Source organism: Notolepis coatsorum (genome assembly GCF_963971535.1).
Source record: "Notolepis coatsorum genome assembly, chromosome: 9".
Lineage (NCBI taxonomy): Eukaryota > Metazoa > Chordata > Actinopteri > Aulopiformes > Paralepididae > Notolepis > Notolepis coatsorum.
Window position 1 is genome coordinate 75141510 of NC_140173.1, and position 18016 is coordinate 75159525.

Sequence of the window (18016 nt, forward strand, 5' to 3'; positions counted from 1 at the left end):
TGTCTGTCTGTCTGTCTGTCTGTCTGTCTGTCTGTCTGTCTGTCTGTCTGTCTGTCTGTCTGTCTGTCTGTCTGTCTGTCTGTGTACCTGTACTGCAGGGCTTGGTGTCTTGCAGGGCGTGGACCATGTGGGCAAGACTTGTGGGGCTACAGCGCAACAGCTTGGGCAGGAAATAGTCCAGGATATAGGTGGTCTGGTCCAGCCTGGCCCGACACAGCACCTGCAGCAAGGGGGTCACCCACGTCTGGTGCCAGCGCTCCATCCAATCCCCTATGCCCTCCTCTGCATCATCAGCCAGCTGGGCCTTGTGGCTAATGAAGAGCCTCTCCAGGAGGTCGCTGGCGTACGGTGCCAGGGCCTGGTCGCTCATCAAGCCCAGGAGAGACGAGGGCAGCTGGGGTTGGACGTGGAGCAGGTACTCTGCCCCTAAGAACTCCACCAGGCAGCCTAGAGCCCCGTACTTCCCTCTCATATGCCATTCCAACCCCAGGAGGCTGTGGGTCAACTCTGTGATGTAGGGGTCTTTGGTTGGGTCAGGGATGAAGGGGTCGGTGTGTTGTTGCTGTGGTTGTTGTTGTTGTTGTTGGTGGAGGAGGAGGTGGTTCCGGAACAGGGAGCGAGTCTGGTGGCGGACCCCGTCTAGGGGGTGCTCCCAGTGGGAGTAGATGTGCTCCAGGAGGCACTTCTGGAGCTCAGAGCCCCCGCAGAGAGACTGCTGGAAGTTGGTAGGGGGGAAGGCCCGCTGCTCCCCTTGAAGGCTCTCCAGGGCAGCTGTGCTCCACAAGGTCAGAACACGCGCCACCACCATGGCTGTACTGGACTCCTTTATGCTAGAGTTGGACACAGACAGATAAGACAGATAAGACATGTGTGTGTAGCCATTGTGTGTTTCTCCATAGTCTGTCTCCACAGTCTCTAACATTTACTTGTCCACCAACCTTGGGACAACCTGAAGAAAGCTCTGTGAGTACAAAGGTGCTATTTCTCATCTTTGTATGATGTTTTTTCCCCCCACAACTCTGTGTGTTTGTATTTTAGTTCGAGGTGGGCATAGATTTCTTTTTTAATCTAGATTAATCTATCTGCAATCCTGGAGTTAATCTAGATTAATATGGCTCATTTGAAGTCTGCCGAAGGCATTCAAAATATGTGTGTTCTACCCATTGATGCCCTTACAGATTCTTACAGTCAACATCTGTTGATCATTTTGACAGTTTCCACTAATCTCTCTCTCCTAGTATGTCTCTTGCTCTCTGTCTCTCATTCTCCCCCTTTCTTCTTCCTCACTCCCCACCCCTTCCTTCCTTCCTTCCTCCCACACAGAGAGAGAGAGAGAGAGAGAGAGAGAGAGAGAGAGAGAGAGAGAGAGAGAGAGAAGGTTGAATGAATTGATGAACAATTGATGTCGCCGTTGGAACGTTTCATTATAAGCGCCTTGCAAGTTGCAACGTTGGTTAAGATATGAAGATACTTGCCAGTAGTGTAAGGATGCATTAGCCGTTAGCTAGCTTACTTACAGAGACTTGTGGTGGAGGTTGTAGCTGTGTTAAACTTCGAACGAGCCTGCCAGCTTGATTTGAGCCAAACAGAAAACGGGTCCAGAAACGAACGTTTTAATCCACACCACAATATGTAAACAAAGGTTTTAACCATCCACAACAGAATACTGCAGTCCAAATGTATTTCCGATGCTTGATTCTTCTCTCAGACCAACGCAATGTCTTGAAACTATTATGTTTATTGCCGACGCGAGTGTAGTAGCAGTGTGTAAACAAACACGCCCACAACGTGTCTCCGCACACAGGAGTTCTACGCACACACAGAGTAATTCGACCAGGTATACATCAGCTAATGTAATTGGCTCCCAGACCCAATTTTGAGAATAGATTAACGGCGGCAAACTTAGCCCGATAACGGCGTTAACGGCTCTGCCTTAATTTGAGTTTAAATGCCATTGTGTGATGGTGCATGTATTGCAGGTTATCTGACCTGGAGTCAGGCTCCAGCAGTGTGTGATGGTGAATGTACTGCAGGTTATCTGACCTGTAGTCAGGCTCCAGCAGTGTGTGTGATGGTGAATGTACTGCAGGTTATCTGACCTGGAGTCCAGCTCCAGCAGTGTGTGTGATGGTGAATGTACTGCAGGTTATCTGACCTGGAGTCCAGCTCCAGCAGTGTGTGTGATGGTGAATGTACTGCAGGTTATCTGACCTGGAGTCCAGCTCCAGCAGTGTGTGTGATGGTGAATGTACTGCAGGTTATCTGACCTGGAGTCCAGCTCCAGCAGTGTGTGTGGTACAAGCAGGAGCAGCTCTTCACACTGTGGCCCCGGGAGGGCCCCTTTCCAGCAGAGCATGGCCAAGGCCCCGTGACACAGGTAGAGGGAGACCCCTGGGGGACGGCTCCTGGCGTACAGACCCCTGCAGCTCTGCCTCAGCCACTGGGGGGTTGCCTCCGCACCCTGCTCTGAACCCTGCAGGAGACCAGACACCTGGACACACACACACCAAGTATATACTCTTTAGTGATTTACTCACCTTATCTTACATTTACATTTTGTCATTTAGCTGACGCTTTTATCCAAAGCGACTTACAACTTGTAAACAAGTCAGCAGGAGGGGTAAATCTCTGGCAGCTAAGGGTCAGTTCCATTGCATCATCAAATAATATCGAGCTTGAATGTTACACTCCGAGTGCATAGTAGTATAGACATGTTAGCACGATATAGGTTGTTGTATAAGTATAGTAGCATAGTCATAGGGTAAAATATACATAGTAGTAAAAAGACAGTAAGAAGGTTAGTTATCTTATCCTTAGTAGAAAAGACTCACGCACATCCCAAGTATAGTCACGGGTGCTCGACTCAAATAGATATGTAAGGTTGTGGAAAAATCTTAATCTTATCCTACCTTTGCCTTCCTCACTCCACATCACTTTAGAAAGATGCCTTGAGCAATTACGGGTTTGGTGCCTTGCTCAAGGGCACGTTAGCAACTGTAGATGTAATAGCAGGCACCCTTCAGTTGTAAGCTCACAGCTAGGATACACCTCCCAAACCTTACCGGTGAGTCTCTCTACCCCAGCTGACATTCTTAGCCACAGTAACCTAACACATAGATTCAGCGGAGTAAGTCAACCTTCACAAATCATACACTAGACACTAGAGGTGCATGTTTAAATCAAATCAAGACTGGGTGAGGCTAGAAAAATGTCAACTGGATAGTCTTCATATAAACACAGTAAGGCTGTCTTAAATACTTCGAAGCTTCGTTCGATGGGCATGGGATATGAATATAAAAATAAAATTCGATTATTAAAAAAAATAAATGAAAAAAAAAATATGAATGAGCCTCAAATGACTGCTTACAATATTTCATGAAAGCAGTGTTTAGTTTGTCTAAGATTTAAAAAGGTTTAACAGTTTACAGCACTGACAAAGTTCAACAAAGTGCTGTACAAGTCCCACAAGTCTCTCTCGATGCTTCAAATTCAAATCGAATCTCGGCCTTGAAGCTTCGAATTCCAAAAAAAATTCGAAGGTCAGCCCTAAAACACAGTGATATTACCAGCAGAACTGCTTTGTATCTGGTGGGGAGGAGGGGCCTCTGGAAAGCCACGTGTCACTGTTAAACTCCTGGACGGCACAATCCCTACTGAATTGGAAGGAGAAGCTGTTGATCAGTTTGCAACTCACCACACTGGCCACCGCGTTCCCAGAGCCCAGGACAGACCTGGCCAACAGGACCACTGCCATGCCCGCTGTGCTCTGCACTGACTGCACAAACTCATCTGGGGAAGGGGGGGGAAGGGGCACAGATAAGAGAGGGAGAGTGAAGAATAGAGGACGAGAAAAGCAGTACGTTGGTGAGGATGATGGCATTAAAACTGTGTTTATTTAAATTTTATTTTCTCTTTCTCCAATTTTCAGTTTTTTCTCCCTGTCCCAATTTGGTCACCGTGCCAATTCCCCCCCTCCCCTACCTGGCTGCTGTATGCATGTTCTCCTACGAGTCGGTACAAGGGCGTCCCGAAGCCGACCGCACGCTTCCTCCGATACGTGCGGCGACTGCCAGTGACGTCTTTTCACCTGGCAGCGAGGACTCTCATTGGTGAAGTGTAACGCGTGGGAGGGCACGCTATCTCCACCAAGTCCTGCCCTCGCTGAGCAAGCGCCGAGACCTGACCTGTAGGCGTCTCTGTCCACAATGCCAGATTCCCACCCACCAGCTTCCCAACCCCTACTACTGCCAATTGTATTAGTATGAACGACGAGCCAAGCTGGTAGCAACGCTGAGAGCTGGGCTCGAACCCAGCATCTCCTGCGTTGGTGACGAGCGCAATCTCCGCTACGCCACCTGACCGCCCTTAAAACTGTGTTTCTACGCGAGTGGAATTCAAGACATTCAATATGATATCATCAAAGTCATATCTTACAGTCAGTAAGGATCTTTATATAGCGTAGGGATGTACCAATACCACTATTTTACTGCCAATACCTATTCTGCATTCTCTTTGGCCAATGCAAAATACTGATCTGATCCACAATGAGCAGTACTGTATATACTAGGGATGTACAATATATTGGTGACCATATCGGTTTCAGTGATTTTTTCATATCGGTCCAATTAGCAAAACTGGGCATATATATATCGGCTGGTGATAGTGATTTTTTTATTGATTGCATTTTTTTGATGAGCAAAACTGGGCCGATGTGAACAACTGATGATTATTTCTCTGTCTAGCTGCCGTGTATGTGCGTGTTTTTCTTTTTTAATATTCTATACACTCTCACGGACCTCGGTGTTATCATTGGAACTCATTCTGAAACCTTGAGAGTGCAATGCCGAGGGGCGGCCGGGTAGTGCAGCGGACTATGCGTCTGTCTACCACCACAGAGACAGTGGGATCGAATCCAGAGCTGTGGTGCTTCCGGGTTGGCCGACCGTCCATACTGACACAATTGGCAGTGTTAGCGGGTGGGAAAACCCGGCGAGGGTGGGTCCTGGTCGTTGTAAACAGTGACTCCTACAGTTCGGCCGGGGTGCCTGCACAGCAAGGGAAGGATCTAGGAGAGGTAGTGTGACCTTCCACACGTTACACTCTCCCAGTGAGAGTCCGCGCTGCCAGGTGAAAAGAAGCGGTGGGCTGGGTACACATGTGTCGGAGGAAGCATGTGATAGTCTCCGCCCTCCCGGACCGACGGTAGGGGGTAGAGTGCGCAACGACCAGGAAGGGGATTGGGAATTGGCATAACGACGATTGGGATGGGAGAAAATCGGAAAAAAGGAGGAAAAAGATAATAAAAAAAAAAAAAAAGTGCAATGCCGGCCAAATCCTGCTAGGTGGCAGTATCGCCTACCCTTTGAAACCTTATTTCACACTGTGTGTCACATTTTATATGGTCTGGGGAGAGGATTTGGATCCCGGCAACTGGCAAGTGAAACGCTTCATTCGAGCAACTTGGAACGCGTCCAGCACACTTGATGCATATTTTGTGCGATTTCATGTCAGGGACCCGATGGACATCAAAATGGAAATCGCGATCAGACAATTGGAATATTCATTTTGGAATAACTCCTAGCAAAGGTAAGGACTATATGACATCAATCCTACTTTGATCCTACAATGATTTCACATCGATCGTAACGATCAACATATGTAGTATTAAAAACGTATGCCGTTGCTGACGATCAGAGCATCACAAAACGACCCCCCCCCCCTTTGACGCATTCATGATGAAACATAATACCTATTATATACCTTCGATTTGGAAATAATTAGGGGTGAACCGATGTATCGGTCGGGTATCGGTATCGGCCGATAAGTGCCTTGTTGACTGCAATCGGCCTATCGGCCGATAAGCTCAAATGTGCCAATGGCAGTAGCCGATAAATATCCATCAATTTGTGTAGCGTCAAAAGACAAAAAAACGTTCACTTGCGACCTGCACAACGCCGTCCCCAGTCCCCCACACACACACAAGCTACTGCATCAAAGTTACTACTTATGATTAACAAGGCATTCGTTTTGTGGCATTAACGTTATATAGTTAGTGTTACACGTTCAATAACATCAGCATATTATTTACCCGAACGTAGCAAGCATACTCGTTCATACTAGCTCAGTTCCTTCCGTTGCTCATAGAGCCCCGAGTTTTACCCATTCTGCAATCTGTTAATAAAGTTTTCAATCAGACACATGTATAGAAAGGCTTTGTTTTATTATAACATTTGTTGCAGTAAAATCATTATGCGTCATTTAGTCATCCTGCGGAGCTAAAAGCTAAACGTCGGCCGCGCCGCCGTTTGTTGTTGTTGTAGAATACCTCTTGTCAAAATCAATGGCGGACAAAAGCGGAAGTAAAAAATGTATACGCGCTTGCCGATTGGTGGTAACAGCAGAGGCGGGTGCAAGCGGTGTGTGACGTAATTGGCAGAATCGACTGTCAATCAAAATTTCATTGGTTGAGAGCTCTGGTTGAGACAATAGTATCCAGCTGCAGCCCGGTAGACCATACTGGTAGAACTAGTATCTAGCTGCAGCCCGACAGACCATACTGGGAGAGAGATAGTGCTATTTCTTGATGTTTCCTTTTTTTAAGTAAGTAAAGAGGCCTATGTTCATATCGGTGAGCACAATTTGTAACACAAATATACAGTAGTTTAAAAAAAAAAAGAAATAAAAAATTACAAAAAAAAGAATTACAAAAATAATAATATAATTTTTTTTTTTAAATGCCACAAATATCGGTATCGGTATCGGCCGATTGTGTTAGTTGAACAATCGGTATCGGTGGCAAATTTTCATCCCTAGAAATAATATCGTGTCCAGGCGAGCAACGCGAACGACTTTCGCAAAATGCACATAGCGCTCCATAACTCAGCTTCCAGGAATTAGCCACAGATCACTCTGAAACTATACAATATTCGCCTACAAATAGTGTATGTCAAATGAGCAGGACTATTTTCTCCATAGCTATAATATATAATATACAATAGATCCGCAAATATCGTGAAATGTCATGAAAATAGGCAATGGAAAGCTGGCGCTAGAGAGCAGAGATGGGGCGTGGCTATGGCGTTGAATGAGTTAAGAGATAAATCTGACATCCTTGTTGAAAAGACAGAATTTCACATCACTTTCCTTTGATTTGTGATATATTACAAGGCTCTGGAATCACATTGTAGAAGAACTGGAGGAAATTCCTATAAGACGGATACTCTCTTCTAGCCCAGTATCAGTCCCAGGGTTTCCCATTAATGACCTAGACTGTGGCGGCCCGCCACAGTCTAATTAGTCCCGCCAGTTGTATAATGAACACACGGCTCAAATGTATGCTCTAGTCCAGTGGTTCCCAAACGCGTGTTGCTTATTAACAGCGGAGGAGTGCAAGAATGTGACCATGTGACCGCGGCAGCGCGAGAGAGCGGCAGTGCGGAAATAGGCTGTCTATTGCCATTCTCTAAGACAAACGCTAACCTTAACCAGCTCCTTAACAGCGCCTAAACTTAACCCTTCTAACCTTAACCAACTCCGAAACAATGCCTAACCTTAACCTTAACCATGCCTAACCTTAACCGGCGAAAGAATACACGTTAAAAAAAACAAAAAAAGAAAAAAATCGATGGGATTCGAACTTGTCACCAACGGACCGCAGGACCGCAGGGCTGCCAGGTGAGCTAAGCTTCGAATGAAAATCAGCGCGGATTACGGCTACATAATTCCGCAAGCTCTGCCGCTCTGCGGCTGCCGCGCCTTCCGCGGGGCGTGTCGCAGCCAATCAGGGAAAACGCGGAAGCACTCGGCAGCACTCCTCCGCTGTTAATAAGCAATAAGCTTCCCAAACCTCTCCTCGAGACACCCCAGCCGTTCCATGTATTTGTTAAATTCCACCACCAGCACACCTGATTCAACTAATAAAGGGCTAGTTAAGTTGAATCAGGTGTGCTGGTGGTGGAATTTAACAAATACATTGAACGGCTGGGGTGCTTCGAGGATTGGGAAGCACTGCTCTAGTCGATTTTGTGTTTTGAGCACAAACAGGGGCGTCGTTCTGGTATGGCAAGGTATGGCACTCGCCATACCTTGGCAAATTAAAATTAAAAAAAATAGATTTTTATTTAAAAAAATGTATTACAATTTTTTATGTTGATTTAGAATTCGAATGTCAACATTATGAACGAAGCTTCGAACTATTCGGTACAGCCCTAGCATGTTTTGATATTGTCAATGATCTCACTTTTACTAGGTGACTTTTACTGTGACTAACTGAAATATGCCCAAAAAAAGGAAAATGGACATATGGATGTTTTTTTATCAAAGGGCAGCAGAGACAAGTGATACAGGGACACAGTAACAGTGCCTTTACCTAAGGAAAATTGGCTCAATTGCAAGAAAAGTTATAGATAGTTATGATATTACATTCTGCATAATTCGTATGCAAAATATTGTGGTTCCCTGCTTTATGCTATACTAAAAATGCTTGTGTAGTCCTGTGTCATACCTAAATGTCATATAACTGAATTGTCTAGAAACAATTCACCAAAAGTGACTATTGGACCAAAAGTGGACCAGATTGATGCATTTAACTTTAAAATGTACACAAAAAATTATAATTCCGGGGGGGCATGCCCCAGGACCCCCCTAGAGGGTCGGAGGTTCACCCCCCATAGTCTCTGAAAATCCTGTGGGAAACACTGACCTATATCAATCCCGCCCTCTTTTCTTGATCCACCAATCAAGCAACAGGTGTGATTGGAGGATCAAGAAAAGAGGGTGGGGTTTGAGATAGGTCAATTGGTGCATCCGTAATGAAGCAACACTCCTTGCCGGCCATTCCTTACCATCAGTGAGGATGTGTATGTAGCAGTCCAGCAGACCACTGAGGGTGCTCTGCAGGGTGCTGTGAGCAGGCTCGGCTTGTAGGGCGGCGCTGACAGTCTCCTGCGACCTCTGCAGCACCAGCATGGAGGTTTTCACTGCAGCCAGACAGGAATGCATCAGCTGGGCCTGGGCTACATGCCGGCCTGCTAGACCACTAAAACAACAACAGGGGGCAGCAGAGATACATCAGTGAGGTGACATGTCCACTGATACCCTGTCTGTTCAGCACCGGCTTCTTTTGGTAATTTCTTTCAATGGAAACGCCTTCAAAAAGGAAAAAAGGATAGATATCATACCCGTTCAGATGGAGATATTCACTCAAGGCTTTTCCAAGGAACTGTAAGACTGCAGAGAAGAAAATACCAGAATAAAACGTAAATGTGGCGGAAAGAAATCCAGCGACTGGTCATTCTAAAAGATATTCTAAGAGATATTTCTGGTCCTCAAATTAAATTAGGAACAATTGAAAGCAAATTATGAAAATTGGGACAATAATACAAATGTAAGACAACAAGTGTTCATTTGTAATATTCGATCGCAGACGACTTGGTCGCAAGCAACATGTGACTGTAATCAAATAGTGGGGATTGTCAATAAATGACCATTTTGGCCAATGAGCTGTGACATTGCGCCATATTGTATGAAAACACGTCAGGAGAATACTATGAATAGTCATCCTTGTGACGAGAGTATTAAAAATAATAATAATAATAAGATTTAAATTTAAAAAAATTAAAAGACTAACCTTCTGGCAGTAGTTTGTGAATGCACCTTTCACCTAGAGGACAAAATAGATTATGGCAGAGCTGGTCAGTAGCTTGTCATCATCCAACTAGATGAAATACAATATTTTGCTGATATCTCTGGGAAATATCACTACAAATCGAATTATTGATCTGCTCACCCAGAGGGAATCTGTCCAGACAAGCGGTGATGGAGTCTATGATGTGTGGGTAGCGGTCCGAGTCTACGGTGGACAGACAGGCAGACAGGCAGACAGACAGACAGTCTACAGTCTGCTCCTGCAGCCACACCGGTACTGAGCTCAGAGCACTGAGGAGAGAGACAGACAGTCAGACAGGCAGACAGGCAGACAGGCAGACAGGCAGACAGACAGACAGTCTACAGTCTGTTCCTGCAGCCACACCGGTACTGGAACACTGAGGAGAGAGACAGAAGCATTCAAGGAAGCTGCCAATCAAGGCCAATAATTCAACCGTTTTTGCAGGCTAAGTCATGCTATAGGTGAAGTTATTGTAACCATAGGATCCACAGGCGGCCGCACTAACCAGCTAAGGGTCAGACCCTTTAGCAGGTGCTGGTTGACTGCGATCGACTTGTTAGTAGTTTACATTATGTTAAATAATAGAAAATGGGTGTTTATATCACATAGCGTTTCAGAATTTATATAGTCAATATGCATGGGATAGATTCATACATTGACCCAGACAAAAGTTTTTTTTTTTTTTTATATATAAAGGAATTACTAGCTGTTGTTACTACACTGATGAACAATTTAAGGAACAATTCAACCTTGAACATATATCGATCATACACTTAAATAGCAGAGGTTTATATGCAAACTTTCAAAGTATCAAAGATTATCTAGGCCAATTCACCACACCATTCAGTGTGATTGCAATTTCCGAAACCTGGCTCTGCTCAGAGAAGGCCGTGGACTGTGAGTGGGAGGGATGGGTATGACCTAAACTTTGTGAATAGGGTCAACAAGAAGGGAGGGGGGGCAGCTTTGTATGTAGACAGTAGACCAGGGGTAGGCAATTAAGTTTGGCCTCGGGCCACATTTCTTCCAAGCCATTGTATGGCGGGCCAAAACCAAAAACAATGGCTAATTTAATATATTGATAGTGAAAAAGATTTTACTCTGTGACAGACCACCTTATAACTAAGACATACATTTGTGGCAGAGGCAGAGAATGGATCAAAATAAACGAGCTGCATAGGTGGCATAATAAACTGTAAACTACATACACATTTGCACTGAACATTATACCTTTGTCTTTTTGCCATTTTATTATAAAACCAGAGACAAGCGCCTCTCTCTATCGGTCTATCCTACATTATGCGCAACCAATGTGTCTATCTGACGGCCCGTTCTGTGGAGCGCACTGGACTATTGAGATTTTTTTTTTTTTTTTCATTGGCTATAGTGACAAACATAGATATATGATAAATAGATAGATACAGCGGATTAGATGCAGTCCAGAGAAAACAACCAATCTAGATATTTCAAGATTCTATGCTTTACATCCGCACAATCTCGGAGAGATGAACAACATTTTGAGATGACAATCGATTCCGATACAATAAAGCAAGTCTTTATCACAAACGGATCCAAAGATATTTAATGTTTTACAAAACATGTCTAGTGTTGCGCCCGGCTTTAGAGGTTTAAAAGCCTAACGGCACTAGCACACTGAACGCGCATGAATTTCACGCACAAAGGCGCCGCGGTGCACGGACGGAGGAATGCACATTCAACAGAGCATTGCGCGTGGCGCACGCCTCCCACGCCGCCTCGAATCCGATTGAAGCGGAAAAGATAGCTTGCCGTCCGCGAGCCGCCCTCCCGCTTGCGGCCAGTGTGCACAGTAGCGTCCGTTAACATGGGAGCGGAAGTGAAGCGGCAGCCGCCCGTCCGTCCGTCCGTGTTCATTCGTTAGCAGTGTGCTAGGGCCGTAATTGTATTTTATTTAGTTAATAAATGTCTCGTTGTAATTCCTTATATACCTAATGTAGTGCATCTTCTTGAAGCGGATTCAGCTTTTTTTTGCTCCGATTTGACTTCAGTTTAATTGCATTGTTATTGTTCACATGTGTGGTGTCGTCACAGTCATATATATGTAAAGATAAAGATATTGCTGGCGGGCCAATTTCGTCTACATAGCTCCCAGCTCCAACATAGAAAAATTCAAAGATGTGATGGAAAGTATGTTTGCAAATACCGAGCAGAAGGTAATTTCCGTTTGCAGTGATTATAACATAAATCTACTAAATCCTAACAAGATATTATTGATTGATGATTTTATCTCTGCAATGTATAGCATGAGCTTATATCCTATCATCACCAAAACTCAGTAGAATAACATCCCACTCAGCAACAATTATAGATAATATATTTACTAATAATTTAGAAGACAACTTAGGTAGTGGATTACTAATAAACAATATCAGTGACCTGACCACCTGCCGGTGTTTGTAATAATGATTGTGACTATAAAATTGGACTATAAGATTGGAATTGGATTGATATGACTTTAATTAAACAAGTAATTGAATGCATCGCTGACCAAATAGCACACATCTGTAATCTATCATTCAAGCTGGGCTCCTTTCCCAGTAGAATGAAAACCGCTAAAGTGATTCCAATATTCAAAGCCGGTGAAAAAAATCTCTTTACTAACTACAGGCCAGTTTCCCTGCTTTCACAGTTCTCAGAAATTATGGAAAAACGTGTTGTTGTACATTTGGACAGTTTAGCGGAAAAATATGAGTTGCTCACAGATAGTCAATATGGTTTTAGAACGAATTGATCAACCTCAATGGCGCTAATGGATCTTGTGGAAGAACTAACTAGTACAATTGATAAGAAGTTTGCATTAGGTATATTTATAGATCTGAAGAAAGCATTCGATACAATTGATCATGAGATTCTGTTAAAAAAAATGGAAAGGTTTGTGATTAGAGGGGTAGGGCTACTCTGGTTAAAAAGTTATATAGAACATAGACAACAATTTGTGCAGATAGGGGAATATAGGTCTTCACTTTCAGACATTACATGTGGTGTGCCGCAAGGGTAAATTTTAGGACCTAAATAGTTTTTACTATACATGATATAATGATATATGTAATGTTTCTAATATATTAAATGTTATATTTGCTGATGACACAAATGTCTTCTGTGCAGGGGAGAACCTTCAGAAACGTTTGGAGGTTGTCTCAGCAGAACTGGGGTTTGATGTAAACAGATTATCTCTGAATATAAGAAAATACATGTTTTTTGGGAAACGGAATCTACATTTGAATAACCCGGTGGAATAAAAAATGTATTGCGTTAGCTTGGAAAGAGTATACGAGAACACATTCTTAGGAGTCATAATCTACCACAATTGCAGCTGGAAACCCCATGTCAACCATGTCAGGTCCAAGTTAGCAAGGAGTGTTGGAATACTGGGAAAACTAGGCACATTCTGAACCATAAATCACTACATAGTATACACTGTACTGCACGCTCATTCTTCCATATCTAAATTACTGTGTGGAGGTTTGGGCTAATACCTACAAGAACACCCTACAGGCAATAAGCACCATGAAAAAAGAGCAATCAGAATTGTAAATAATGTAGGATATTATGAACACACCAATGGACTAATTTTTAAATCAGACATTGAAATTTTGGGATGTATTGGAATTCAAAACTGCACAAATGGTGTTTAAAGCAAGTCATAATCTACTACCAGGCAACATCCAAAAGATTTCCAGAGATAGAGAAGGGGGATATAACTTAACCCTAGACCTATTTTCTGAAAATCCACCTAAAAATACATACCTAAGTAAATGGAAGATTGCTCCACTTCTACAAGGTCCATTTGCATGTTCTTGGTATCTAGGAACATCTATGGATCTCAGGGAATGTATTCCCATTGTCAGAAATATTGTGTCCGTTACTAGGCTTGAGTAAATTGTAATGAACCAAAGGAGAATATACTTTTATTTTTATTTTATTATTGGTTATATTATTTTTATTTTTATTAAATTATAATGTCAAATATTGTAAGGAAGGGGCAGGGCTTGATAAGTTGTTTTACTTCCCCCTGTTCCTTCTCGAACACTTATTGTATGGAAATAGTCTTTGACTATTTACCTTTTTGTTTTTTAAACTTGTTTTATGTTTCTATGTTCGAGACAAATAAAAATCAAATCAAATCAAATCAAACAGTGAATAACACCATGCTAAAATAAAAAAAAAAAAAAAAAAAAAAAAAAAAAACAATTTAAGCAAATTAATAAAGGGAAGATGATTAAACAGAAGGTTTTGTAGATACAGTACTGAATTCTGCCATCCGGACACATTTGAAATATGATTATAGAATATCAGGCCTATAAATGACCTTATTATGGCCAAGTCGCACATCTATGGATCGGGCCGAATCTCCCCTTTCCAATGGCAGCGTTCACTCTGGATTCAGTATCACCAGGCGTGATCCACAAACCATGAATGAAATCTACTGTAAGTACAGTAACTTTTTTTATTCTCTGAATTTCGCCGCCATTTTTCATCAATTGCCATGCCGTTTTTTGCTAGACGTTCACAGAAAGGTAGCTGAACTGCCGTAACTGAGTTCTAATTTATGCCAATAACGTTCAGGTTTGTGGCAGATAATCCCAAAAAATAAGAAAAATTTAAAAGTAAATCCACAATTCATATGATTGACAGGAGCTGGCTTGAGCTGGGTAGTGTCGTTTTTTTGAAATTCCAACACCCATCGAAAGCCCTGGGTCTCCTCTCCTCATATGACTACAAACAAAATGGCGGTGCACATTTTCTTCCATCAATATTCGCTAGTTTCTGAATAGATTTCCAAAACTCATATTTCACTAATAACACTTTAATTTATTGGTAAACAAATGTATTGCTGAAAAATATACACTTTGACTGCTGTTTTGACCGGGTTAATGTCTTTACTCTTGACTACATTTGGGGGGGGGAAATGCAACATTAATTCATACAGTCTGTAGAAATGGATTTATGGCGTGATGTCATTTTGGGTCCGGTACCAGACCCATCGGGCTCAAGAGGTTAAGAGGGAGATTTTACTTAAAACAGCCGACTGTACACACCACTATGAAGAGCATGTGCATATCTGTCTGTGGGGTGAAGTTGTGGAATCATCAAGTTGTGTTTTTCTCCCATCCCAATTTAGTCGTGCCAATTCCCCCCTTCCCTTCCTGGTTGTTGCTCGCATGTGCCCCCCACTGGTCAGTCTAGAGAGGGTTGACACTATCGCATGTCCCCTCCGATACATGCAGAGTCAGCCAGCCACTTCTTTTCACCTGCCAGCGTGGACTCTCATTGGCGAGGTGTAACGTGTGGGAGGCTCACACTACCCTCACCATCTTCCTTCCTCGCTGTGCAGGCACCCTGACCGACCTGTAGGGGTCGCTGTTTACAACGACCAGATTACCACCCACCGGCTTCCCTCCCGCTGACTCTGCCAATTGAGCCAGTATGACGGCCGGCCAAGCCGGAGGCAACGCTGACAGCCGGATTCGATAGCAGTGTCTCACGCGTTGGTGACGAGCGCTTAGTCCGCTGCGCCACCCAGCCGCCGATTAGATCAATTGTTAAGAGAAATTATTGATTTGATTTTGATTGTTAATTATTATTATCAAAAGAAATGTGTTGATAACGAAGATCAGCGATACATTTACGATGATGCACTGGGTTAGGGCATTTACAAGCTTGTAGCTTCAGCCCTAACCTTTTCGGCCAACTTGTAATTTGTGCAGTGTTTCCCCTACCATTGCCTTGGGGGGGGGGCCCGCCAGCAATAATATCTGGCCCTTCAGAATATATATATTTAAAAAAAGGTTTTATTTTTAATATCAGACCAACTAGGCTAGGCTATATGTTAGCTATAATGTCCAAATAGAGAAACTACCACCACCTAAAGAATGCTTATTATACGTTGTTTTATCCATGTTGAGAGTGAATAACAGGTAGGCAGCGAGGTGCAATGTAGCGCTTGCTCAACATGAAAAAAGTCGGTGGACAGCGCCTGGTGCTGAAATAACAAACAAGCCACACCAGATGTGTGGTGTGAAATTAAAACACCAGTTCAGTAAGTCATTCAAACTTTATCTTTACTTATATATGACTGTGACGGCACCACACATGTGAACAGTAGGGCTGTCCCCGACTAAGGATTTGGATGGTCGACTAGGATTGGCCAAAATTTGCCGTTAGTCGACTATTGGTCATTCCATTTGGGCTGTGGGGGTGCTTAATGTCTGAAGGAGTCGACTGAAGGCTTCTTGTCCTCTGCAAAAGCATGCAATTGGTCCACTGATGGATACATCTTGATATTTGTCTAGTCTAGTGTGTTCATTAGATGGGTGAAATCCTCTTTCAGTGCCTCTGTGCCTGTTTTCGTAGGCAGTTTGCCTCTGGTATGCGTGCCATTAGCGTTAGCCACGCTTCTAGGCCTCTTTTCTTTTGGAAAGAATGATACAAAAAATTTAAAAAAATAATTATTTTTTATAATTTTTTCTTATTATTATATTCGACTAAGAGGTTAGCCAGTCGACTACGGCTCCTTTCGACCGATTAGTCGACTAATCGATTAATAGGGGTCAGCCCTAGTGAACAGTAACAATGCAATTAAACTGAAGTCAAATCAGAGCAAAAAAAGCTGAATCTGCTTCAAGAAGATGTGCTACATTTATTAACTAAATAAAAAATACTTTAACCCTCTAAAGCCGGGCGCAACAGTAGACATGTTTTGTAAAACATTAAATATCTTTGGATTTGTTTGTGATAAAGACTTGCTTTATTGTATCGGAATCGATTGTCATCTCAAAATGTAGTGCATCTCTCAGAGAATGCGCGGATGTAAAACATAGAATCTTGAAATATCTAGATTGGTTGTTTTCTCTGGACTGCATCTAATCTATCCATTTATCATATATCTATGTCTGTCACTATAGCCAATGGAAATGCTAGAAATGGTCACATGGACTGGGAGAACCAATGGAAAATTCCCATCGTTTCTCAATAGTCCAGTGCGCTCCACAGAAAGGGCCGTCAGATAGACACATTGGTTGCGCGTAATGTAAGATAGGCCGATAAGAGAGAGGCGCTTGTCTCTGGTTTTATAATAAAATGGCAAACAGACAAAGGTATAATGTTCAGTGCAAATGTGTATGTCGTTTACAGTTTATTAGGCCACCTATGCAGCTCGTTTATTTTGTCCATTATCTGCCTCTGCCACAAATGTATGTCTTAGTTATAAGGTGGTCTGTCACAGAGTTAAAATGTTTTCACTATCAATATATTAAATTAGCCATTGTTTTTGTTTCCGGCCCCCCATACAATGGCTTGGAAAAGATTTGGCCGTTCACGTAGATCTACGTTTCTGTCGCCCGACGGTTGAGTGCCGGAAACGTAGATCTACGTTTCTGTCAGGGTATTTCTTTTATTATCTAGACTATTGCCATTCATAATTCAGAGGGGCACCTTGTGCATACTGTTCTGAGTGTGTCTGAGCTGGCAGACGGTCTAAATCACATTGCATGCGTGCACGACAAAGGATAATGGTGATGATCTAGCGTTGATTTCAGGAAGATCCGATAATCGGGCAAAAAATTACAACAGGTTTATTGAATTACACAAAAACGCTGTTTTCGTGTCTTTTCCCTGGAATTGCTCAAAAGCGGACGGACTATGTTCATATTCAAAACGGTATAAAAACGGAAATGTACAGATGAAAAAAGAATCTGAATTTTGCACGTTGACCAGAAGCAGCTCAATGAGACTCGACGGCGTTATTAGACCCATAGCTATACTATAAAATATAGGTTTAGGTCTACAAAGTACAACTACGTTTACATGGGGTTAATGGACAGCACGGAAGTGGTCACTTCCCGGAAGGGGCTTGGCACTCAATGTGTTAAAGGACATCTCTTTGAAATAAATTACATTTTACAGTTTTTTTCTGATTTCTTTACAAATTATTATTTTGTATTATTTAATTATTATTTAGTTATTGCACTGTGCTGGCAGTTGAACTGCATTGAACTTAACTGAATTGGAAAAAATAAACCTCATAACCTAACTGGTACTGAACTACACTGGCACTGTTTGCAGATGTACTGTTATTAAAGTTAGTTAAAATTGTATAGTTTTTTTGGTTAAATCCAAAGGAAAAAATATAAAATCAGAGAAATCCGAAAACGGGAAAATTAAAAACAGAGAAATCCGAAAACAGGAAAATATAAAAACGGATTTCATAGGGCCCTAGTTAAAGGAAAACTCCAACATTTTGGGAAATTAGCTTATTTAACATCTTCCCTGGAGTTAGACAAGAAGATACATACCTTTTTTGTCTCTGTG

At 42.7% G+C, this 18016-nt stretch overlaps 1 protein-coding gene across 1 annotated transcript in view; it reads right to left on the minus strand.

Moving 5' to 3' along the window:
- Positions 1-18016, minus strand: part of thada (THADA armadillo repeat containing) — a gene marked incomplete at its 3' end in the record, with an annotated part of 138474 nt that overhangs the window by 111841 nt on the left and 8617 nt on the right. Inside the window, exons 5-11 of the mRNA XM_084321916.1 lie at positions 9788-9936; positions 9629-9661; positions 9180-9228; positions 8844-9037; positions 3695-3789; positions 2268-2491; positions 88-830 (exon numbers count right to left, since the gene is read on the minus strand). Coding sequence (XP_084178042.1) covers positions 88-830; positions 2268-2491; positions 3695-3789; positions 8844-9037; positions 9180-9228; positions 9629-9661; positions 9788-9936 — 1487 coding nt within the window. The remainder of the gene's footprint in view (positions 1-87; positions 831-2267; positions 2492-3694; positions 3790-8843; positions 9038-9179; positions 9229-9628; positions 9662-9787; positions 9937-18016) is intronic.